A 26,183-nucleotide genomic window follows, 5' to 3' on the forward strand; every position below is an offset into this window, starting at 1 on the left:
CAAGCCTAACTTTTGAATGCCCCACTCCATTCCTTTACAAGTTTATAGGCCCTCAGCTTCCTAGAGGGAAGTCAAGAGGCAGTTCTATTGTTTTTCTTCCCTAACTGACCTACCAATATATTGTCTCTACCTTATTGGCATTTCTTTTCATCTTTTTTTTTCTTCTTGAAACAGCTTATATGTTCTCTATGCATTGAGGACAACTGGCCAAAACTCGGAACCCAAACCAGTCTAATTCCATGTTTTACAAATGTCTCCTAGGTCGTCTGAGAGATCCTTGTCCACTCAAATAGCATTTGTGGGTTGAAAATAAATAAATCTGTTGATCTGAAAGGGAACACGAGGGATGACTTGTTATACTCTGCTGTGGTGACAAGTGAGTCACTTGGGGCACACCTTAAAGGAAGCAAGTGCAAAAGACTCCACCCAAAGACAGTGCCTATCGTCTATCCTTTTTCATCCCTTGGAAATATTCTAATACTCCATGGAAAGGAAAGAACAGCATGAAGTATATAGGAAGTAAAACTGCTCCATTCTCTTCTCTCATGCTCCCCTCTTCCTAGACCAAATGTGCTCAGGTGCCCCATATGCCCCCTGTGGAGGTATAGGAAAGGAAGGGGAAAGATGCTTATGAAGAGCTTTTCACCTGTTCAAAAAAGTGAAATTAAGTTTAAAACTTGCAGGAAAAACACAAATAGAATACATTCCCATATAATCCCACTTCAAAATACACACAAAAGTAAATAAAAGCGTGATCCAGTTGTATCACCCAAAGCATGTGGTAAAGGGGATAATGAATGACAAGGAAGTGACTGCCTACGGAAAGACAACTGTCAAAATCAAAACACAGAAATCCCAATCAATTATTTTATATTTTCTAGCAATTTCCCTAGAGGCTCCTAAAGAAAGGGAACTTGAGAGGCTTTTTGTTTTGTTTTGTTTTTTTAAGTTCCCAAACAAGGTTTAGAACTAAAGCAAAACATTTAAGATAGGATTATTGGCTTATGTATTAAATTGGCTTATATATATCACATACATGTTATCATATATGTATAGGCTTATAGATTAAATTAGCTTGTATATATTATTGAATATATTTTAAATTAATTGGATCCACTGTAATAGTAAATTGGAACCAATATAAGGAGAATTATGATTAGGTAGGTGCTTTCTGAGGAGCATCCAGCAATATTCCTAAGAGAATGCATGGAGTTCTCAGTATCGATATAAGCACCCTCAGAATTGAGGATTTCAGTTGTCTGAACTCAGATAATGAACCAGAATGGATGTGAATATATGCACAAACACAAAACAACTTTTCAAATCAATCAATAAATTTGACTGGAGAAACCATTTCTAATTCTGTAAAAGATGATGGTATTAAAAGAGCTGGTTTATCATGATAAATTCTGTTTCCAGGAAATTAACCAATTTCTGGCATTACTTAATGAATAACCTTGTTTAATTGTTTCAGCATTCCTCCAGTGTGAATGGCTTGGCACTATCTCCTGAAATCAGACACAACTGTCACAAGTGAAGCAGGGTTACAGAATGTGATTTTGTACCAAAGTAGAATACACTGCCAAAGGTAGACAGTTCTTAAACTGATGCTTCAAACTGAGGACATGAATAAAGACAGGAAGTAAATCAAGTGGATCTTTTAGGCATTTCTTCCTGGACTGAGATTTTAACTGAGTTATCACCACTCCTTCAGTGAAATTCCTTAAGAAAACAAAAACAAATGAAGAAACAAGCAAAACCTTTTAAAAAAAATAGCAGCTTTCTTAGAGTGCAGTAGTTAGGAATATGGACTTTGGAGTCAGAAGGACTTGAGTTTAAGGAGTCCTTGAGCAAATCACTTACTCTCTAAGCCTCAATTTTCTCCTTTGTAAAATAGGGATAACAAGAGTATCATTTCAATGACCTGCTGTGAGGGTTAAAAGACTAAAAAACAACAACAACAACAACAAAAAACAAAAAACACCCTAATACTTAATGCTAAAAAATGCTGGCTATTCTCATCAGTGGGAAAAGGTCAATGGAAAAAGACTGGAGGCCACTTAATCTACTCTAATACTGAATTTCATTCCTGGATTTTTACTAATCATTAACAATAACCATTTACTGACCACCTATCATGTATTATACATTAGAAAGTTTTAAAAGATACTTCAAGTTGCCCAAACTCTAAGGATAAAAGGACAAACAACACACAAATATGAGGAGTAAAAACAAGTGTATTTAATTAGACAATATACACACCAGAATACACAACATAAATGTGTAAAATATATTTATTAAAAGTGTGACTAGCAAGAGGTTGTACAGATGAGCTTACATCACACATTAACAGAATAAAGATTCTTTAAAAAAGCAAGGTGTTCCATATGCAGGAGAGCTTAAGCTGGAGGAGGAAAAAGGACATGAAGAATAAGTTGGTAAGGGGTAGGAAGAGGGAAAGAAGAGAGGATCAGAGACTGATCCTTAGTGAGTAATCCTAATCAATTACAGTGGAAAGATAGGAAACTGGCAAAGGAGCTTTTAAGAGGATTGGTAAAAACAAGAGTGATACCACAGAGGCCAAGACCAAAGAAGGGAAACAGCAGGCACAGGCCAGGCAGATCCGATAGAGTGGTAAAGGCTGAAACAAAAATTTAAAGGAAATTAAGAAGTTGGAAATTTAAAAAAATAAAAAAAATTTCAAAAACAGAAGTAGTAGAAAACAACAATTCATTTGTGAGCTTTATATGTGAACGAGCTGAGGCAGGGATGAGTTAGTGTGCTACAACCTTGAAAAGATTTCCTGAGGATGGGGATGGTCTGACACACTTAAAGGCTACCAGGAAGAACAGAGGAAGAAGTTAATTCTAGAGATTAAGAGGTTAAAAATCTAGGATGGGAAGTAATATTCATAGAAAATAGAAAAGAAGGGGTCTATGAAACAACGATTTAGAGTTCAGGCTTAAGAAGTGGAAGTTTTCAAGAGTTTTAAATGGACATTTATCCATAATTATCCAGCAGCATGTATTTTTTCTTCTGATACTCTGACCTATGTGGTACGGGGCTGCCAGGCAACATGCTCCTCTTTCTTAGCCCCAGGAGGAAGTTACTCTTCCAGACTGAGCTATTTCTCCTATCTAAAAGCAGGGTCTTCAAGGTACTTCCCTTTATGAATTCCCTTATTAAAAATCCAGAAAAGTTTCCAGAAGGTTTCTGTCCTCTAATGAATAATGAATTATTATCCCGCATGATGTCTGTTAACCATGCCAGACACACTCTATTCCATATATACAAACCCCAAAGTATTAATCTTTGTTTTCACTTGAATTCACAAGATTATTTTTTAATCATATTTTTTAAATTGTAGAATATAACACACATCCATGAAGTGATAACCTTCCAAGTGAAATTTAACAAGTAGTGAGAGAATAAATCTCAAAGAATATTAGAGGCCACAGTTCCAGCTATTTACTTATTGTGAAACACAACATATTTACAAAAAAGGAATATCTTTCAAAGGATGCTTTGAGTCTTCTTGGTGATATGGGACACAGATTCCGTGAGGGACTGAGAATGCCTTTTTGACCAAAACAGGGAAAAGGCAACAAAGTAAGTTTCAGTGGCTAAGAAAAGTCAAATAAAGTCAACAGGCTGTCCTCGAGGTTACCTCTATGCAAGCAAGCTTCACCTAGATATACCAAATGATCACAATATAATAAGCCTAAGTCAACAGGAGTCCCCCAAACCTTAAAGAATACCTGGATCCCTATCTGAGACTCTAAAAGGTTTCACTCACTAAGTTTATTCTTCAGAAACTTAAATTCTTTAGAGAACTCCTATGCTGGCCAAGTCCCCAAAACCAGAGGCAACAGCCTCTTCAAGAACATCAACTATATGTGCCCCCTTTTCTCATGAAGTTGACACCCCTTTTTAACACGAACAACTTAGGGTGGTCACTGCCTAGACATCCCTGAAGATCGGGAAAGTGATTAAACTAGAGGAAGGGATAGCAATAGACAAGATGGAATTTAACAAAGAATTATGAATACCGAATCTCTATATAATTTTCTTCTTGGTTGCTGGGGTATTGGAACAGCTGGAAGGAAAGGATTGCAATGGTGGAACTGTGACATATAGCATCCTTTGAAATTTCTTCTATAGCTACTTGTTAAATTGTGATCTAAAAGCTTTCACCTTTTTGTATACATGCTGTATTTCACAATAAGGAAATAACTGAAACTATGGTACCATAACTCATAACAATTTTGGAAATGTCCTATATGACTGAGATTATTTCTTCATGTTGCCAATGCTCTACCAGATCATTTGATCATACTGTTCACTCAGGGTATCTGTACTTCACAGAGTCCCTGAGTCAGATTATAATATCTTTCTCTTCACATTTCACACACTTCCACTGCTCCACCCTATCCATACCTGGGCAAACATCATTTTATAGTAAGTATAACCTGACAATAAGGCCTAATCCTAAAATCACAAGAAACTTTTCTTCTTCAAGTACCATGACTGAAATTTTTCTAGATCTCAAAGTCAAATTCTGGCTTTTATTTTTGTTTCTCTTTCTATGATACAATAGGCATTCAATATTAAGTGATGGTTTAAAATTTAAAAAAAAAAATACATATTGCAAAGTAAACTATTGCTTCCTCATAAACATCAGCATACACTACCACTATCTTATATTTTAATACTTAACAAAAATCAACCAAAAGGTCTAAGACTATAGGATTATATGTGTCAACACCAAAACTACAGAATCAATCTCTCCCTCCTGTGTCCCTTTACACACTTCTGGAAAAGTACCTATAAGACCTCACTGCATTTACTCACTTACATGTTTCTGGCTCACCTTACCCAACTGTAAGAACTTGAGGCCAGGATAATGCAAATAGTGGCCCTAACACTGTGCCTGGCACATAGGCGGCCCTTGATAAATGGGCAAAGAATAAATGAATAGCTTACATAGGACGAGGAAAACTGCTTCGTATCCTCTCTGTATTCCCCGCAGTAATGTTCAATTGGACAGATACTTACGTTTTACAAATGCCTAAAATTCAGTTTTAAAATTCAACTGTCATTTTTTAAAATATAAGAAATCTAGTCATGATATAGCCATGTTGATTTATTAAACTGTGATTCAAGTTTCAAACAAAATACTTATGAACTATTCAGAGTCTACATGGTTGGTGAGAAGTGGGCCAGTTTCTAGCCAAATTGAATTGAGACTGGTCTAACTGGGAGCTCCCAAAAGCCTTGGAGCCATAGAGACGCAAGGTCTGTAGGTCACAGTGATTTTTACTTCAAACCAAGATGTCAAACCAGAACCAGACTATCCTTAATCATAGTTTGCTATAGTTAGTTTCTTGTAACACTTCCAAATTGCTACATATTATTTAGTAATACTTCCCACTAAGTTTCATATTGCATACATAAAAAGTCCAAATAAACTCTAGTAAATTAATCTCAGGTATAATTAACAGTACTCACCACTATACTTACTAAAACCGAGAGAGAACACTAGTGTGACCAAAAAAAACAATCTACCGATCCCAACTTTTTTATAACCACATAGTATCAAAGCCAAAAAGAAAATATTTCCCATTATTTACAGGGATGAGTACAGTTTCCACTAGAAATTTACCGGGTCTAACAGCTAATATAAAACCTGACCTGTTTTTATTACTAACCCAAGTTGTCAAACAGGCTTGAGTTCTCAGGAAAATATGATTATTAACCAAAGAAACTGTGGGGCAGGGACTCAAAATTAGTTTTAGTCCTTTCCTCACTGAGCAGGAATTTAACAAGGATAACTAAAATATTAAGATATCTGTGTTTCTCTCTGACCAACTCTTTGAGTTTATTTAGAACTATAGTATTAATAAAAACAATATTCAGAATTAGCAACTAAAGCAAACTAAGTAACCCAGGAATTTGAATTACCATCATTTATGTCACCAAAATGGAAACAAGAATTTAAGAGAGAGTGACAGTGTGTGTATACATACATCCTTGCTGAGTCCTATACAAAGCAAATTAAAAAGAACCAGGTGTCCAGAATTCAATATTAGCTCTAATTATGTGTCAAGGACATATACAAAAAAAGAGAGAATGCTGTGGAGGAGAAGTGCTGAAGGAGGCCAAGACCAGGCCAGTTAATTCCCCTTTCACTGTCTGTTCCTTTATGCAAAACTGACAGGGAGAACTGGAAGGATATTGAGTTCCTAGTCCTTTTTCTCTGGGCCTCTGGACCCTACCTAGATGGTTCCTTTCCTCCCCCATGACTGTCTCTCCATATTCTCAACACACTCAAAGTAAATGTTTTGAAAATATCCTGAAATGTGAAAACAGGCTCACATCTATTTTCACATTAGACAATGAAATGTAGCCAACAGGTTCTGGGCACTCTTAACTGGCTTAGCAGTCAAGATAGTGAGGAGTGAAAGATCTGCACATCTCAAGTATTTCCCACTCCCCTTTGGGTCCTATGGCTATCTCCACAGGATCAGGAGGAAAGACTTATTAGAAAGACTATCACAATATAGGTTCACAAATCAATTCAAAGATTTAGTTCAAGCACCAAATTCCTTAACACAAAATAAATGTTTGAAGCCTGGGGAGGTCAAGAAGAATTCTGTGCCCATTTATAGTAAATATTCAATAATTATTATTTATTTAAATACGAGGTCTTGCTGGGTTCCTTTCATCCATACTCTCATAGGAGACTTTTCCCAGAACAACACCGAAGAAGCAAAGCATGGGAAGGTAACAGTAAGCCCAGAAAATGAACAAACCCTTCCTAAATTGTAGGAGGGGACGGCACGAAAATAGAACAAGGCAATTCATTCAAAGCCAGAGTGCTGAGATGGGCCACAAAAGATTATCTGGCCAATGGGACTTAACCTCGTACAAAAATGACTGCTACAGGGCAAAGCAAACGTTGACATTCCCTCTTCATATGGGACACTTCACAAAAGCAATGGATGGTTTTGCAAAGAATTCTTTCACTGAAGCCTTAAGAATCTGAATATTCTGAAAAAGCTGTGAATGCGAAAAAACATTATTGCGATAACTGTCCCAACAAGAAAAGCAAGGTATATCTAAAACATTGTTTGCTTCTTAATCGAGCCCTAGTCATTTGCTACGTTACCAAAAAGGATATGAAATATAATTCAGTTCGAATGCTGCGTGTGGAAGACATTAAAAGCTTTTCTGAGATTTACATCTTCGCAGCTGAATTTGCAAATACTGATAAAAAGGAAATGATTTCACGGAGATTTTTTGTGTAGCGAACTTTTTTCTCTTTCAAAAGTTACATAATTTCGGTGATACCGCAAGATTAAAAAAAAAAAAGTAAAACACCGCAACAGGATTTTTCAGAAAGTAGGATATGAATTACAACTGGCAGCACCAGACCAATTGCGAACCTCCAACAAACTGCGTGCAGCACGCCTGTCTCAACTGCGCCGTTGGTAACAGTGTTTCGCCTTTTAATCACCTCCCAGCCTATCTCCCCGAACGCCCTCCCCCCGGCGCTGGGGCGCGCACAGGACTGGAGAGCAAGCCCCGGGAACTCTCACAGGCTGGCCTGTGTGAGCAAAGGGAAGGAAATGACACAGGCAGGAAAAAAAAGCAAATCAAGGAAAAGACACAACAGCAGCTGGGCCTGCACCAGCCTCCAACCCGGGCCCCACGCTGCGCGCCCGCTTCCCCCCACTCTCGGGCTCGCGGGCCGGCTCCCTCGGGCCAGAGCGGGCTGCCCCGCCGAGCACGGGCCCCGGATCCCCGCCGCCGCTTCCTCGGGATGCGCCGCCGCACGGCCTGGAAGGAGGGCTGCCGGGGGTGGGGGGGCTCCACGGCCGGGGCCGCCCCGGCGGGCCTGGGGAGCCAGAGACCCCGCCCGGGCCATGGGGCCGCGAGCAGGGCGGTTGGGCGGCCAGCGGTCCCAGCCGGGCCCGGCGGGCTGTCCATGCCTGTCAGGCGGCGGCCCAGGGTCCTCCTCCCCTCAGCCAGGGCCGGGGCGGGGCGAAGCGAGCAGCGCGGGCACAGGCCGGGGCGGTGGCGACACTCACCCATGGTGGCGACAGCGGCGGCGGCGGCGGCAGCTCGGGCCCAGGACTGTCACCTCCGCAGCCGGGGCTGCATGCCGGGGGCGCGGGCGGCGGGGACGGCAGCGGGCCTGGCTCCGCGCGGGGGGCGCAGGCTGCGCTCGGGGCCCCCGCCGCCTCCCCAGGCTCCGGCTCCGGCTCCGCCCGCAGCCGGGCGCTGTGGCATGGGCAGGGTGGCCCGCTACATCCCCGAAGCTCCGCGCCTCGGCCCAGCCCGGCCGCCCGCCAGTCCCTCAGCTCCGCAGTCGCTCCGTCCGGCCACCGTTCTCCACCTCAGGAACGCTCCGAAAAACAAACCGCTGTTCGCGCAGCTTGCCCCCCTGCCTGTCACTCGCTCCAGCGCTCGCCAATCCCAGGTAGTCGCTGGCCCTTCGCACCACCCCCACTCGCTTCACCACCCAATAACAAGGAGGATGTGTTCTGGCCCCCCCGCCCCTGCTTGGGCTCTCTCCCAGCCTCCTAACTCTCAGCCACTAGCTAATCATCTGCACCATACGATGAACCAATCCCGCCTACTCTCTCAGGATGCCAATGGGCGAAGCCAAAGAGGCTTCGTAGGGCTGTCTACCGTCTGTCAATCATGGAGACAGCGCCCGATTCCCTCCACTGCTAGCCAATCATATAGAGGGCTCTGAGCTCCGGGCGGAGTTGGGTGCTCCAATCACAGCTCGGGTATGAGGCTCCGCCTACACACCCACCTTCCGTCAATCACCCGAGGCTCGGCGGGCGCGCGGGCTGGCCGCGTTCCCTCCGGCTACTTTGGGGCTGGGGTTTGGGAAAGGCGACTGGAGGGGCACTCGGGCTTTCCGCCCTCTCGGTCCTCGGCAGTCTGGGCGAGCCCTGTCCCCCGCTGTATCCAGCATGGGCCGTGTACAGAGGAGGGTTCTGACTGAGCGTTTCCCCGCGTGTCGTCAGATTCCTGGTTAGCCCTCTGGTCCCTGCGCCGCGCTTGCCCGGGGGCAGGGGCGGCCTCACCGCTACCCCATTTTTTTTCTGGGCCGGAGAGGCTGGGGCTGGGGTAGCGCTGGAAGGTGGATCCTGGGAAATCTAGGTTCTGTTGCACCAGGACCTCAACCAGTAGGTGGCAAAACCAGAGGTCCTTTCGGAAAACAACTCTTTTGTGGTTATAAAAGCAACTCAAGTTCTTGGCAGAAAAACTGAAAAATGCAGGAAAGTATAAAAAGAAAATAAAAATCTCATCCGAGATCATCTTAATTTTTAAAATCTACTTCCTACCTAGATAATATAACATTTGACAAAAATGGTTTCATACTGTTTTGAAGTCTGCTTACATTCTTTTATGGTTTTTTTTTCATGCCACTAAATACTGTTCAAAAACCGTTGTACTGGTTGCATGATATTTCAAAAATGGAATTGACCATAATTAATTCCCCCAATCCCCCATTGTTCGACGTTTTGTACACCCAGATCTTTTGATTCCAAGTCCACCACAATTAATATGGGCTTCCTTATTCTGGGTTCCAGTGTCATTTAAGATGCCAGAATAATCTTCCTCAGATGTCATTTTAAACTGTTAGTTAAGAACTTTTGGTGGTCACTTTGACTTGAGTGTCAAATCCTTTAAGAATGACCTTGGAACCCTCCCTCTTTCTTTACATCTTCCCTACCCTCAACATATTTAAGCAGCCACCTTGCCCCAGCTTTTATCTTATCTTCTCACCTGATAAAATCCCTACCCAGTTTATTGCAGTTCCTTAACTATAATAACAATCTCTTTTCTGGGAAGGGGAGACAAGAGTTAAAAGAGAAAGAAAAATAATATTTATCAGTCATTTACTATATGCCAGGCACTTCATTCATCTCATTTACTCTTTCCAATAACTCTGAGGTAAGTAATACATTTTGCACTTACATGATGAAAATGAAGCTCAGAGAGGTTAAGTAACCTGTCTGAGGCCACGGAGAGTTATTGGTGGAGCAGGATTTATATCAGGTCTGTGTGACTGTAAGACCATATTCTTGTTCTAGACCACTGCTTCTCAACTCTTTATTATTATCTTCCCCCTAAGAAGAAAATTTTAATTTTATTTAAATTAATTAAATTTAAATTAAATTCTCACTAACAAGAGAATTAAATACTACATGTAGGGTTGAGCTTTGGAGGGTCACAAACCAATGTAACATCTAAGAATTTTTCAACCCTTAAGAACCAATTTTTTACCCGGTTGGGTGTTATCACCCACATCGAGACTGTATGTACTAGCCAATGCTGGAGGTCACAATCTGACAATCCAAGGCCCAGATCTGACCTTTAATTTTATTGACCTGCGAGATAAATATAAAAAATAACAATAATGCCAGTGGAAACCTGGTACCCACTCCATGGCTTGTTACCGAAGGTCTAATCAGCAATTTCTCTTGGAATGTCTAATACGCATCACCAATTTAACATGTTCATCACAAAACTCTTGATCCTTGACACCTACCACCCCTCCACTCCACTCCACCCCACCCCGTCCCTAAACCCTGCTCCTCTCTGTTTTTCCAATTGTTAAAGTACAAAGCTAGGAGTCTTGATTCTTCTCTTTTCCTAATACCTTATATCTAATAATTTAGCAAATCTTTTCAGCTCTAGTTTCTACAACTACTTACCATCCACCACCACCAACCTAGGTCAAGCCACATGTTCTGGTTTGCTAATGCTGCCATTATGCAAAATACCAGAAATGGATTGGCTTTTATAAAGGGGGTTTATTTGGTTACAAATTTACAGTCTGAAGGCCATGAAAATGTCCAAATTAAGGCATCAACACGAGTATACCTTCACCAAAGGAAGGCCAATGGCATCCAGAAAACCTCTGTTAGCTGGGAAGGCATGTGGCTGGGGTCTGCTGATCCCAGGGTTTGTTCCAACTCCTCTCTCAGCTCCTGTGCATTCTTCAAAATGTTGCTCTTGGGGTGTTTTGTCCTCTTTTAGCTTCTTTAGAGCAAATACTGGGCTAACATCTCCAAAGTGTCCGCAAAAGTCTGCTTTCAGCAGCTGTCTCCAAAATGTCTCTCTTGGCTGCTCTCCAAAATGTCACTCTCAGCTTCTCTGAGGTCTTTCTGTTTCTGAGCTCTTTTATAGGACTCCAGTGATTAAATCAAGACCCACCCTGAATGGGCAGGGTCCACATCTCCATGGAAAGTATCCAATCAAACGTTTTACTCCCAGTTGATTGAGTCACATCTCCATGGAAAGAATCAATCAAAGGATTCCAACTTAATCAACACTAATACATCTGCCCCCCCCCAAGATTGCATCAAAGAACATGGCATTTTGGGGGACATAATACATCCAAACCGGCACACCAAGTTCTTTCTCTCTGGATGACTGCCATAACCTCCTAACTGGTCTCCATTTCCTCTTGGGCTATCCAACAAATGATTCTCTACTCAGCAGCCAGAGTGTTGTAAAACGTAATTTAGATCATGTCACTCCCCTGTTGTCACCCCCTAATGGCTTCCCGTCACACTTAAAGTAAAACTCAAACCCTTTTCCATGGCCCACCAGACCCAACAGGAGCTGGCCCCAGCCATCCTTTCCGACCTCATCTCTTACTACTGTCTCCTTGGATCACTGTCCTCTAGGCCTTTGTCCTTCTGACTATTCTTTGAACCTACCAAGCTCATTTTCAACGCAGGGTCTTTGCACTTGCCTGGAATGCTTTTCTCTAAGATGTTCCTATGGCTTATTCCTGCACTTCATTCAGGTCTCTGCTCAAAGGTCAACTCTTAACCACTTTTCTAACCACTCCATTCAAAATAGCCTCTCCCCCCTCCATCTTGACTTGTTTTCCTTCATAGTATCTGAAATTATATGTTTGGTTTTCTTTCCTCCAACTAGAACAAATGTAAGCTGCATAGACACTGGGATTTTGTCCTATTCACTGCTGTGTCACCAGCACTTAGAAGAGTGCCTCGTGTATAGCAGATGCTCAGTAAGTATCCTGTTGAATAAATTAATGAAGGAATGATTTCAGAATTGCAATAAAACTACATGTAAGTCTTTAGCTGAAAAGAGCCTTCTGATTTTCCTTCTACCTTTCCAGCCTCTGCCTTCTTTGCAGGCCTTGTTTCCATTATCTGTCCCTTTACCAGCTATCTCAAACATTCCCACATTTCATTTACTGTCTGTGCTGAGGATTCCAGAATTTGAACAGTACCTCTAGTTCAGGTTATTTCTTATGAACTTCCACAGGCCCCTCAAATTCTCAGACTAAACTCATTATTTTTTTCCATAGTTCTACATTTCTTCTGTCCATCTGGAATTCTCCAAGTCAGGAATCTTTGAGTTTTCAGAGCTCTTCCTCTCTATAACCCACCCCCTACAGCCAATCTTGACCATGTCTCCAACTTGTCCACTTCTCTCTGTCCCCAGCTCCACTATCCTAGTTCAAACCACCAAAATCTCTTAGTTTGGAATATTTCATGCGATAGCCTCCCAACATGTGTTCACATCACAGAGGGAGTTACCGCTCTAAAACTGATGTCTGATCCTGTCAGATGCTGCTTAAAAACTTTATAGCTTCCCATTGTCCTTAGGATAAAGTCGAATATGTGATGTGGCTAAAAGGGCCCTTCAGGACCTAGCCCATTCTTTCTTCTCTAGCCGCAAGGTTCTACCAACCCAATCATTCAAATCCTATGTTCTGTCCACCTTGAATCACTGGCAGTTCATATGCAATTTCCTCAGTTTGGAACACTCTTCTCCTATACTCCACCTCTCCTATCCACAACTCCATTCTTCCAGGGAAGGACTAAGCCTAAACGTCACTTCCTCCAGGAAACCTTTCCAGACAGACACCCCCAAATTTGGGTTAATAACCTCTGATATGTTCCCAGAGCACCCAGTACTTTCCTCATTAAAGCATCTGTCATCTGCTACTTGTAACTGCCTTTATGAAAGTAAGCATAAAGGCAGAAGCTGTGTCTTATTCAAATTGGTATGCCTAGCTTCTTGCATAGCACATTCAAAAAATATAAATATTTGTTGAGTAAATAAGTGAACTTCAAAGGGGATGTTAGTATTTGAATGTAATTTCCACAAGTGTGCCTTTCGGCCATTTATTTTATCTTCTTTTTCTATGTCGCTTTCTCTCCTCATTCTTCATTTTCCCCCATGAAGCCTCCCAGCTGGGCTATGCCCTTCTCAATCTGTGACCATGATTTTGCACTGAGTGGATACCCTTGGACGAGGACCTGAGCTACACCTCACCCCAACAATCATGACCTGTTCCCAACGCTTAAAGCCTCAGAATGCTGGTCCCATCAGGCAGCTCAAACATACACCGGCTGCACACTTTCCTCCTTTTTCCCTCAAGGTCATGGGGACAATAGGACACACAATAGGGAGCAATAAATATGAATGAATGAACTCTCCTAGGGAACAGCTCAATGAGTATAGTATAAAAATGAAAACACACCAACAAATGTACCAGCTGATTTGATGAAAATTATTTTAATTCAGAGGTAAAGTAGAATATATTCAGGTTACCAGTTCAACCAGTTAGTTTGAGTTGCCAAAGAATAATGTGTATCTCATAGATTTCTGCAACCATGATGTTTTATGAATTATTGATATTTACTTCTAAAGAAAAAAACTGCTTTTTCATTTTGAAATTCCACTTCTGTAAATTTATCCTAAAGAATACTCTGCAAGGGAGCAACGGTAAATAATGTTCATTACAGCATTTTTGTAAGACAGACAATCCAAATGTCCACCAAGGGAAGACTGGTTAAATAAGTTATGGCACATTAATACATGAAATACTATGTAGCTACTGAAAAGAACAAGGTAGACCTTTCTCTTGTACTAAAAAGTGTCCATGATATATAATGATGTGAAAAAAGGAAAAAAGCAGGTTTAAAGCAAAGATGTATAGAGTCATCACATTTCCATTTTTAAAAATGCTCATTCATTCTTGGGAAAAAGGCCAACATTCATTAAACAACTACATTGCCAGGCACCGTTTTAAGTGTTTAACATATATTTACTTACTTAATTCTCAAAACAGCCCTGTAGAATAGAGTGCAATTATTATCCCCATTTTGCAGCTGAGAAAACAGGTGCAAAGAGGTTAAATTTGTGTCCAAGGTTGCTAGCAAATGCAGAGCCAGAATTTGTTCCTCAGCAGACTGACTCCAAAGAGCAAAATGAGTAAAATATACAATAGTTCGTTAATGGTGGTTCTCTTAGGAGGGAGGACAGGATGGGACTTTTATTAGTTAAAAATTTCTGTAAGTTTTGACTTTTTAAAAAACAACTGTTACTTTTTAGCACAGAAAAAAAGTAAGATACAAAGGGGAACAATCAAAAACTGCTATTCCATTCATTGGCTGGGCATGAAATAAAGAAAGTGATTTCAGGCAACACTGGTGTCCTATTTGTCACAGCCCTTCTTTTGCCAGATATACTTGCTCTTTTATTTCTTCTTCTTAGAATGACTCCAGAGGAGTCCCAGGGATTCAAATAAAAGTCTAACTAAGAACTGGGGGCTCTTAGACTCTAGAGTTTGAAGATTTATTGACTGCTATAGGATTTAGAGGGGAAAAAAATACATGACTCAATCACAGAGTTGAATTTCCACAGTCAGTTGGGGGCAAAGCCTTGGCTGTTCTGGTTTGGTTCAGCCTGGCTTCTGAAGGGGGCTCTACACTACATGAGCGCTTGTTGTAAGAATCAAGGCTGCAGACAGAGCCTGTCACAAACACCTCCATACCACTGAAAGGACACTCAAAAGTGAGTCCAAGCCTGGCTTCAAGGCCTTGAATGATTCCATGTTGCTAAGATAATGACCTAAGATAAGGCAAAGGCAAGCCAATACTGGACCCCCGTTCTTCTGACTCTAAGGTACGCCTGATCCCCAGGCTCTCAGCTGCTTTCTCCTCAGTTGGATGATAATGTTTTAAAACAATTTTTAAAACAATTTTTCCCCTGATAGAAGTAATATATGTTATAAACTCAGTCTTAACATCACTACCCAGAGACAATTAATTTAGATATTTTCAGATATTCTGGGACATTTCCTTCTAGCCTTTTTTAAAAAATTCATATATACAATATCTTATATAAAATTTATATATATATATGTGTGTGTGTGTGTGTGTGTGTATTTCAAAATCTAGACCATACTATAAATATAGTTTTACATCTTTTTTTCCCACTTAACATTGTATTGTAAACATTTTCTCTGGCATGATATATTCTTTGAAAAATAAGTTTTAGTGGCAGCAAAATACCCCATCATACAGATGTGACCGTCTTTATTTAATTGTCAGTGGGTTCCATTTCTAACCTATGTAACTAGGGGTTACCTCACCAGATCTACAGGGAGAAGAGGTTCAAGTACAGTTTCACTTCTGCCTTTCCCATAATAACTTCAAGAAAAACTATGGGGCACCACCAGGGGTCAGTGCAGAGCCGTCTTCACAGAAACCTGACTGCAGTACCCTCAAGTACGCCTTGATGTAAGAAAACTGGTTACACAACAACCTATGGTAACAAATCATATCTATTAGATTAGAGGACTACTCACTCAAGTAGCCAACTTCCCCTCCTTTAGTACAGGCCAAGTGATCATATTTTTTCCAAATTAATTTAAATTCAACAGTTCCAAAACAGCTATTTTATAAACAACTGGTCTATCCGTATAAGATGCAGTATTAGACCTGTTTTCACCTGCTTGGTATAAGATCACCTGTGCGGAAAATACTTGGCCTGTCTATTTTATAGGTTTGTTGTTAAAATCAAATAATAATAACATATGAAAATATCTTATAAGTTATGAAGCAACATATAAACTTTAAATTGCCTTACATTAGTGATGTGCTATTGCTGAAGTCTGCAGGTAATTTTCAATTCAGGTATTTCAATGAGTTATCTCTTACAAAAACTAAGGCATCCCAGGTAGTATTGTAGTTATGAAAGGAGGTATAAGAACAAAGGTTTTGGCATGATCATGGATTATTTCATTGATTTCCCCCCTAACCCTCACTCTCCAGCTGCTGAAATCATGGAATTAGTCATCTGTTTTTTCCAGAAGCTGAAGTTATCATTTATAGCCAATTTTGTTTTAACTCTTTTCCAACCTCATTTACCTGAGGCTCCTTCAGGAAAAATTACCCTGAGCTTACGAATGGCCCAAACAACCTCAAGTAGATGAATAACAGGCGTCTGTAAATCCAGTGACTACTAGGAGTGAAACGCAACACGGGCCCTGTTTCCCATTTGGCCAGGCTTCTGACAGCCACTTGCCCTTCCCTCTATTCTTGTTTCCTCTCCAGCTCCCAGTGACCGATCATCAGGCATCAGAGATGAGGAGGAGCTAGGATTAGGCACTCTGGGGACCATACAGCTTTCAAACCCAGTGTTGTGTAGCCCTTCCCAAGACCAGTCCAATTTGCTGACAGGTCCATCCTGACCAATCTCAGAATACACTGGAGCCTGGGCAAAGCAGGGCCCAGGGAGGCCTTTACCACTGGCATTTGATTTCCCACCAGGCTGGAGCCTAAACTCTCTGGTGGAAGAAGGGCACAGAGGCCACCCAGAGAACATGGATGCATGCAGAGCAGCTCATGCTGCCCTGGTGCAGCTCTAGGGGAGGCAGTCCTGTGTCTTGCCTCTGAGGTCCTGTCTTGGGGCAGGACTGACGATGGCAGCAGTTGAAGAGCTGGAGTTATAGACAAGTACAGCTCCTGGTACAGAGTAGGTGTTCAATAAATATTGGCTGCAGGAATGAATGACAGGTTTAGGCCATTAGATGAGCAAAGAAACAGAGAGAGAGCTACATTTCTACAGCCAATCAAAACACAAACAGCAATCCTAGGATTGGAGTAGTGGAACTGAGCCTATAGACTTGAAAGGAAGTCAACAGGCTCCCAACAGCTGGACATAAACCCAGGAAAATTCAAGAACCAAATAACAGCAATACAGCAACCAAGATCAATCACTGTTATTATTTAAAAGCAGTTTCTAGTACATGGGCCCTCAGAGTATCTACAGTCCCCACAAGGGTCAACTTGCTGATCAGAGTCTGACTAGCTGGCTGGCCCCACCATGCATCCAGAGGGCCTCTGGGGCTTATTCAGGAGGGCTCTGAGACCCAGTAGAGCTAAAGAGGCCCCACAGAGGGGTGAGGATTCCCTTGGCCTCAAGGTTATAGGCCCTGGCCTTATACCTCCTAACCTGATCAGTCTCCCACTTGCTTCAGTCTCAGAGGATGCTACAGAAGCCTATGTACCAGAACCAACTTGCACAGGAAGGAAACCAGACAGGTAGAGCCTGGTTATTCAATGTTGTCGTAGACCTGGATCACGTCCTCGTGGTTGCAGAGAGCCTGGATGAGCTGGGAGGCCTGCTCCAGGTCAGGGTCTGCCAGCCGCACCTTTGTATTGGGGATGAATTCTAGCATACAGGACACAGAATGCAAGCCCAGGGAATCCAGTTTCTTCCGCACTTGATGCAGTGAAGAGGCATCACAAATAAACTAGGGATAAAGGAAAGTCAGAAGGTGAGCAGCCAGGACATAATAAGACAAAACCAGTCACTACTGTAAGGCATCACTGGATTTAAGCTCTTAAGAACAAGAGCTTAAGATGGATTTATGCTTAAGGGGCATAGTTTTTAATTTTCTGAATCCTTCTCATAGTCCTCAGTAGAGCAGGCCTTATCCAGTATTTACTTAACAAATGTTTGTAGAATATGTGGACTCTCTATCTCACCTGTATTGAGGGGCATGGGAAGGAAGAAACCAAGAGAGACGTGCCTTTACATGTCCATTAGGGTCCCTTCGGAAGCCCACCAAACATGAAGGCTTCATCCTCACTTTAAAAATGCTCTTGTCCTCTCCATCCTTCATTTCCTTGACATCCTCAGCTCCTGCTTCGATTGCGAGCTCCAGGGCATGCTCTAGGTTCACAGCTTTCTTCTCTCTGTCCTCCACTCCAACCACGACCACTCCCTTTTTGTCAAAGGAGTGACAAGCTCCTTCAGCCATCATTCCCCTGACCAGAGAGGAAATGAATGGGTCAGAGCAAATGCCTTTAAACACTCAGCCTCTACTAAGCAAAGCATTCTAACCCCTTCACCTTCCTACCCAGTCTCAGGAGAATGCACAAATATGGAGCAGCTCCGAGCAAGGGAATAGTTCGAGGGAAAAGAGTCCTACTCTATTTTCTGCCCTAATTGGAGTTTTTGTTTTTTTTTCTTTTTTAAGCACATGAACTGGATTTATTATATATTTTCAATCTTTCCAAAAGTTATTGACACATGTTAGCTACTATTATCTTCTCTCCCATTCCTTTTCTTCCCATTGTTAAACTTTTTATTTTGAAATAATTTCAAACTTACAGGACAGTAGCAAAAATAAAACAAAACCGATATGGAGAACTACAACATACCCTCCGCCCAGATACTCAGATCCACCAACTCAGTTGCTCTTTTTTTAAATTGTGGTAACGTATATACAACATAAACTTCCCCATCTCAACCATTCCCAAACATGCCATTTAGGGAGATTACTCATATTCACATTGTTGTGCTACCTCCACCAACATCCATTAGAACTTTCCCATCACTTCAAACAGAAATCCTATACCCACTATGCATTAACTCCTCATTCTTCCTCTCCCTTATCCCTGGTAATCTATGCTCTACTTTCTGTCTCTGTGAATTTTCATATTCTAGCTATTTCATTTAAGTGGGATCATACAATATCTGTCCCTTTGTCTCTGATTTATTTCATTCAACATGATATCTTCAAGGTTCACTCACATAGTGGCACGTATCAAAACCTCACTCCTTTTAAAGGCTGTGATATTCCATTGTACATATATATATACCACATTTTGTTTATTCATTCATCTGCTGATGGACATTTGGGTTGCTTCCATATTTTGGCTATTGTGAATAGCTGCTATGAACATTGCTGTATAAACATTCGTCTAAGCCCCTGCTTTCAATTCTTTTGGATATATACCTAGAATCTGTTGGCAGTTCATATGGTAGTTTATCTTTTTGAGGAACCATCAAACTTTTCCACAGTGGCTCCATCACTTCACATTTCCACCAACAATGTACTAATGTTCCCATATTTCTGCATCCTCATCAATGCTTACTTTCCATTAAAAAAAAATAATAGCTATTCTAGTGGGTGTAAGGTGCTATCTATATTATTGTGGTCTTGATTTGCATTATTCCATTGGCTAATGATTTTGAACATATTTTCATGTGCTTACTGGCCGTTTATATTTATTCTTTGGAGAAATGTCTATTCTAGTCCTTTGCACATTTTTAAATTTGGTTGTCTTTTTGTTGTTGAATTGTAGTTTTTTTAAATATATATACATATATATTCTGAATGTTAAGCCAATATATGGTTTGCAACTATTTTCTCCCATTCTGATGGTTGTCTTTTTAATCAATAATATCCTTAGATGTACAAATGTTTTTAATTTTGATGAAGTCCAATTTATCTAATTTTTTTCTTTTGTTGCTTGAGTTTTCAGTGTAAAGATTATAAATCCACTGCCCAATACAAGGTCCTGAAGACATTTCCCTATATTTTCTTCTAAGAGTTTTCTAGCTTGATTTTTGTATATGATGTGAAGTAGAGGTCCACCTACGTACTTTTGCGTATGGACATCCAGTTTTCCTAGCCCCTCTGTTGAAGAGACTGTGCTATCCCCATTGAATGGACTTGGCTCCCTTGTCAAAAATCAATTGGCCATAGATGTGTAGGTCTATTTCTGGACTTTTAATTCTGTCCCATTTGTCTATTTGTCTATCTTTATGTTAATACCACATTGTTTTGATAACTGTATCTTTGTAGTGCAATTTGAAATTAGGAAATGTGAGTCTTCCAACTTTATTCTTCATTTTAAAAATTGTTTTGGTTATTTATAGTCCCTTGCAGTTCCATATGAATTTGAGGATTGATATTTCCATTTCTGGGGAAAAAAAAAAAAAAGGCTATTGGAATTTTGATAGGGATTGCATTGAATCTTTATATTGCTTTGGGTAATACTGACATCTTAACAATATTAATTCTTCCAATCCATGAACATGGGGTGTCCTGCCATTTATTTAGGTCTTCCTTAAATTCCTTCAACAATGTTGTATAGTTTTCAGTGTATGTTTTTTATATTACTGGCTATATTTACTCCTAGATATTTTTTCTTTGAGTTGCTATTGTAAATGGAATGGTTTTCTTAATTTTCTCTTTAGATTGTTCATTGCCAGTGTAAAGGAACACACTGATCTTGTACCCTGCCACTTTGCTGAACTCACTTATTAGCTGTAATAGTTTTCTTGTGGATTCCTTTGGATTTTCTATATGAGATCATGCCATCTACAAATAGAGACATATTTACTTCTTCCTTTCCAATTTGAATACCTTTTATTTCTTTTTCTTGCCTAATTACTCTGCCTGGAACTTCTAGTACAATATTGAATAGCAGTGGTAAAAGTAGGCATCCTTGTCTTGTTCTTGATATTAGGGGGAAAGCTTTAATTTTCACCACTGAGTATGACGTTAGCTGAGGGTTTTTCATAAAATGGCTGTGGTAGGGTCGAATTATGTACCCAAATTTAGACATGTTCTTAATCTTAATTCATATCCCTATGGGTGTGAACCCATTGTCAATAGGACCTCTTGAAGATGTTATCTTTAGAGGAATGTGTGGCTGACTGAGGCAGGGTGGACTTTATCCAGATTACTAGGTGCCTATAAAGAGAAAGCCACAGAAAGGAGCTGGAAGCAGGAAGTCAGTGGGAATCCCCAAGTCACACAGCTACTTAGAAGCAGGGCTGGAACCAGAATCCAAGATTCCAGTGATTCAGGATGAGGAGCCAGCCATGCTTTCCTTCCTGTTCCCTGCGATCACGCAGAAGGGCTCTCTGGATGTTCGGCTGAAATAAAATGGCAGTGCTGAGTAACTGTGGGCTTCCTGATAGGTGATCAGGTTGATTTTACGTTGCCGCTGCTGGGCCTGAAGGCTGTGCTTGGCTCGGCGGTGGTGGCAGACACAGTAGCAGCTCAGGATGATGATGATGGTCCACACCAGCCAGAACCACCAGAGTTCACAGTAGTAATTACAGCACTGAGACTGTCCACAGCAGTGTTTCGTGCCACAGATGTAGCGCTGATTGTTGGTACCCACGCAGGTTTTATCCTGTGGGGTTTAGCCCTGGTTAACAGGGGGCTGGAGGTGCCTAGAGGAGCAGGAGCACCAGGCCACCCAGGAGCCTTCTCCTCTCTAACCCCTCTTGCTCCTCCTCCTCCTCCCTCTCCTCTTCCCTCTTCTTCTCTGATTGGAGTCTGAAGGATACAAAGACGTTGGTGATAATTTCCTTGTGCCGTTCAGACTCTGGTCCTGATAGTACTTTTTAAGAGCTGGACATGATACGGCTACAGATGGAATAATGGGACAAAGATTCCCTTCAATACCTGACAAGCAAGTCTTTTAGATCCTATCTAATACAGAACCCATTAAAGGGAAATTTAATTATTCCATTTAGACTCTGCTAAGGACAAGGTGTACTTAAAACTTAAAACACCACCAGGAAGCAAGAGTAACTTTCTTGCACAGAACTGGAATCTAAAGGCTCTAGCCCCCTACCATCCCCCAGGCACACACCTACCCATTCTTGTTCAAGATATGTCTGATGTCCGAATGGCACTTGGAGCCACTGCTAGATAATGCCTCAATGAGCAGAGAAGAGCCACCAGGGCCTCGACCCTCATACAGCAAATAAATGTCTTTGGTCTTCTGCAATAAAAATCACATGTACATTTCACCATTTCCCAATTCTTTCCCACATGTCAGCCCAGAACTGCAGGCACCACAAAGTCAACTGCCTGAGATGGGTTGTCTGGGCCCTTCTCAGGCTGGGCTGGAGCCGAACACCCAAGTCTTTATTTTATCACCACCCAAGTCTTTATTTTATCACCACCCTCTGAGAGGACACCCTTGAGACCAACTTTTGAAATCACTGCAAGTTCTACCCCTACTTGGAAGAGAACCTGTTTCCCTGGTCCTTGAACAATCAGTCATTTGCTTCTTTCCGTACGCAGCCAAATCCTACATTTATCTCCCAGTCCCCCTCACCAAGATTCATCCTCCTACACCCTATCTTACAGGAAACCTATCTGCAAAGCCTCAACCCTACCTCCATCTGCTCATCTACCTGCTATGCTCCATTCCCTGGATTGAACACAGCGCAGAAACATCATCATACACCTGGTCCCTTATCATAAGGGCTGCTAATAATAAGCAAGGTCTCAAAATTCAAACTAACCACCCAAACTCTTGTGACCAATCTCATCTGGATCCTCCACACCTACACATCCCTCCTCCATGCATCCGGATCTTTACATCTCTCTAAGTACTCTGCCCTGCCGCCTCCCCAGGAACCCTCAACAGATACTTCTCCCTTCTTCATTCACAAAGGAAATAAAGAACCACCAGGTGAGGAAAAAAATCCTTTTTTCTTGTCCCCAACACCTTATATGCACTAGGGCCTATACAAAGGCAGCATGTATAGTGGTTAAAGCAAAAACTCTGGAGTCTGACTGTCTGGTTTCAAGCTGTTATTTTCTGTGTGACCTTGGGCAAATGACCTAACCTTTCTGTGCCTTGGTTTCCACTGTTGTTTTGAGGATTCAGTGGGATAATACATATAAAGTTTGTATCAAAATGCTTAGCCCAGAGTAAGCACTCAATACCTATTAGCTACTAACATAATTATTACTTCCTTAGGATCCTTTTTTCTTGTCTCAGAGGAAGAAGTGTCCCTTTACCTGGGCTCTACATTCCTACCTCTCCCTCCATCACTATTGTCCACCCCCTCTCCTTTTCTACCATCTTTTTTCCTTCAGGGCATTGACATCTAAAAAAGAAAATCAAACCCTTCTTCAACCTAATTTCAGGGCTTTCCACACACCATGCCCCCTCATTCTATCCCATCTCTTCACAACTGGGCTGAGCATTCCTAGACCATACGGTTCTGAACATTGACTATCCATCCTATTCCTGATTGTATTCCCAAGGACACAGAGCCTCCAGAAGCCTCTGGATTGAGGGTGTCAACTACACTGCTATTCTTCTCTCTGATAATTTAAGTAGTCTTTGGCAGCCTTCCAGACATGGACCCCGTGGGGGCTGTGATCAATAACAAGAATGTCAAACTGAGGACATACCTCCATTTTCAGCGCTGCCTCAATCGTCGACTTGGGCATGTGCTTACTGCGACATACCTCCAAGATGTTGGCCAAGTGGCTGTTGAGCTCAGGGTTGGGGCCTCCCTCTGTGTTAGAGAAAACGGTGTAATGTAACATCTTATTACAGCATAGAAGAAAAAAGGATTTCCAGCCCTCTCAGCCAAAAGAGTGGCAGGTCACCACTTGTGTCAGTTATTTAGAACACCTTATCCAATGTTTGAATGGGATAGGCAGAAGGAGAAATATTTTGGAAAGAAGCTTCTAATTCACTGTCTTTAGTGATGTATATCTTTCTGCTAGGTTTCAGCAAACAACACTTTCCTGTCAGGTGAAGAGGGAAGGGATGTACACAGGACCAGCATCTCCTTGATTTGTTAATACTCTCTGCTCTGACCCTCCACTACTTTGTGCATAATTATTGAAATCGTCACACAACATTGTAATCATATTCACTGTCTCTGAGGGCAGGGGTTGTATTTCATCATCTTCGTTCTACTAGTGCTTTGCACATTATAAACCCTCAGCAGTATTGGTCAAACTCATTAACAAGAATGTAGATGAAAAGGAAACAAAAAAATATCAGGCATGAGTACCAGGGGTAAATTAACATTTACCAATGCCTTATGTGCCAGAAACTATCTCAAGGAGGGCATTATCCCTATTTTACAGATAAGAAAACTGAAACTCAGCAAGATTAAGCCACTTGCCCTAAGTCATACAGTTAGTAAGTGATAGAAAGCAAGTCTTCTTGCTTCCCAAATCTATGCTTTTTACAGGATTTTTCTCCACTACTACAGCTATCTGACACTAAATGCAAAAATTCCCTTTTTAGGGTGGCTATACAACTGAGAAGAGACATGGTAGCAAATCTATCTTTCAAGGAAATGTGTCCCAGGAAACCCTAATGAAGCAAACTGGTAAGGAAGTAATAGCTTTACTCAATGCCCTTTCCCCCCATCCCCAACCTATCTGCTACCAGAGCCACTGCAGAGGGCTTGGTTCACTTCTTCAGGAGAGACACACATCTGGTCTGTCTCTTAGGGTCTGTTTCTATGAAATATCTAGCTACAGACTAGGATGAAGTCACTCATCACCTTATCTTCCTAAAGCAGATCCAAGCTGCCAGACCGTCAAAGTCTGAAAAGGTGAGTAGGTAGGTGTTTTGAGGGTTTACAGGTAGGCAGCGGTGGGAACTGGGGACAGAAGAGAATAAAGGACCAGGGAGCTGAGCGGGCCCTGCCCAACTCCAGGAGGTAAGCGAGGACTTATACACGCAGGGGGGCAACGACGGCCAGCGCCATCTGGGAAAGGTGACCGTCACCCTCTCACCTTTAACCGCCAGGCGGATGCTCAGACTGAGCTTGCTAAAGATGCGACTCCTCTCGGTGTCCTTGGGACCCTTGATGTGCCGAACTTTGGACCACTTGTTGTGTCCGGCGGCGACCGCCGCAGTGAGGTGCAGCGTCCTGCCCAGAGCCAAGCTGCCGCCCCGGGGCTCGGGCTGAGAGGGTGGGGGCGAGTGCAGGGGAGCAGCCCGGACCCCGGGGCCTCTCACCCGCAAGCAGCGGGCCGCAGCCCTGCCGAGGCTGGCGGCGGCCCAGACCGTCATCGGCTCCGACCCTGGGCTGCAAACTGCAAATGGCAGTGGCCAAGGTCAGTCCGTCCCGGCCGCCTCCTGAAAAAAAAAAGGAGGCCGGGAACCCGGGGCCGCCTCCGCCGGTCACCAGAGACCCAAAAGCTTTGGTCCACTTCGGGCAGCCCGACCGTGAACCCCTTAGAAATGTCCCGGCGGCAGCTGGGGGCGGGAACCCTCGACGCAGCACACTTCCTTTCCCGTGTCCGTTCCAGAAACACATCCCCGAGGCCCGCAAAGTCCGTTCCGCCGCCGCAGGGTACTCGCTCCTTTGTAGACCCTGTGCAGAGCCGGATTCCAGAAGGGGTGACCCCTGCCCGACCCCTCTGGCTTACGTGAGGGAGACCCCGGCGTCATTACCCACAGTGATCTGACAAAGATATATTTCATACTGATTTTGCTTCCAAATTGCTTCTTTTCTTGGAACAGGTCCGTAATGATAATTTTTCGTTGTTGTTGCAAAGGAATATGCAGTCCGACCCATCATTTTACAGGTAAAAGAAACAGCTGCCCAGAGATGTAATTTGCCCAATCATTTAATCCCTCTGAACTTCCTCTTATCTATAAATAAAGATGTTACAACTTGCATTACCAACATAAAAGGTTGAAAACACAAAATACATCTTTGGAGCTTTGAAGTCCTATGTAAACAGCAGCGGTGATCATAGTGATTAAGTGGCCAGATGCAGGAGACTAGCCTGCCTGGGACAGATTCGGTTGAGACACAAGCCGTCGGGACAGGGATAATCAGAACATTCTGTATCCAGCCATATTCTGCTCTCCATTTTCCCTCTGCTCTCCCGAAAGAGAAAAATGAGGTCAACACAAGGAAATAGAGAAGAAATCAAGGGCAGCTGCTGTAAAACTCTCCAGTGGCTCCCCATGCTGGTGAGATTGCTGTAGGGAAGCAGGACAGTGTAAAGCTTAAGTGTGAGCCCTTTAGGGCTAGACTGGGTGGGTTCAAGCCTTGGTTGTTCTTCTTATTAGAGTAACCTTGGACAAGTTCCTTTACTTTTCTTTTGGTTTCCTTACCTGTAGAATGACCTTCTGGCAAAGTACAGGGGCATAGATTTTATGTTAGTTATTACATCTACTCATTTCCCAGTTTCATGTCCTGACACTACACCCCAGTTGGAGGGAATTAGTCACTGTACTCTGAGTACATGGTCTTTATCACCTCTTTGCCTTTATATAAGCTGTTCT

The 26,183-nt window shown here is 42.3% G+C and overlaps 2 protein-coding genes across 7 annotated transcripts in view; both read right to left on the minus strand.

Annotated features, from left to right (window-relative positions):
- Positions 1 to 8,430, minus strand: part of MAP3K3 (mitogen-activated protein kinase kinase kinase 3) — an 82,201-nt gene extending 73,771 nt beyond the window's left edge. The window contains exon 1 of one of the 3 annotated variants that reach the window (XM_037810085.1): positions 8,091 to 8,430. In XM_037810085.1, coding sequence (XP_037666013.1) covers positions 8,091 to 8,094 — 4 coding nt within the window. In that variant the 5' untranslated portion in view covers positions 8,095 to 8,430. The remainder of the gene's footprint in view (positions 1 to 8,090) is intronic. The other 2 variants (XM_037810082.1, XM_037810083.1) reach the window with 2 other exon arrangements.
- A 5,131-nt stretch (positions 8,431 to 13,561) lies between these two features.
- Positions 13,562 to 25,293, minus strand: LOC119514256 (translational activator of cytochrome c oxidase 1). Of its 4 annotated transcripts, XM_037809939.1 has the most exons (6): positions 24,677 to 25,293; positions 23,327 to 23,433; positions 21,769 to 21,896; positions 17,894 to 18,131; positions 17,369 to 17,614; positions 13,562 to 16,855 (listed from the first exon to the last, which is right to left on the minus strand). In XM_037809939.1, exons 1-5 carry the CDS (start codon positions 24,954 to 24,956, stop codon positions 17,414 to 17,416), a joined length of 954 nt encoding a protein of 317 aa, XP_037665867.1. In that variant the 5' UTR covers positions 24,957 to 25,293; the 3' UTR covers positions 13,562 to 16,855; positions 17,369 to 17,413. The 4 variants fall into 4 exon arrangements, with proteins under 4 accessions (XP_037665867.1, XP_037665868.1, XP_037665866.1 ...); XM_037809940.1 differs by having other exon boundaries at positions 13,562 to 17,614; positions 17,954 to 18,131; XM_037809938.1 differs by having other exon boundaries at positions 13,562 to 17,614.
- Between the last annotated feature and the right edge of the window lie 890 nt (positions 25,294 to 26,183).

This window comes from Choloepus didactylus, chromosome 18 (genome assembly GCF_015220235.1).
Source record: "Choloepus didactylus isolate mChoDid1 chromosome 18, mChoDid1.pri, whole genome shotgun sequence".
Lineage (NCBI taxonomy): Eukaryota > Metazoa > Chordata > Mammalia > Pilosa > Megalonychidae > Choloepus > Choloepus didactylus.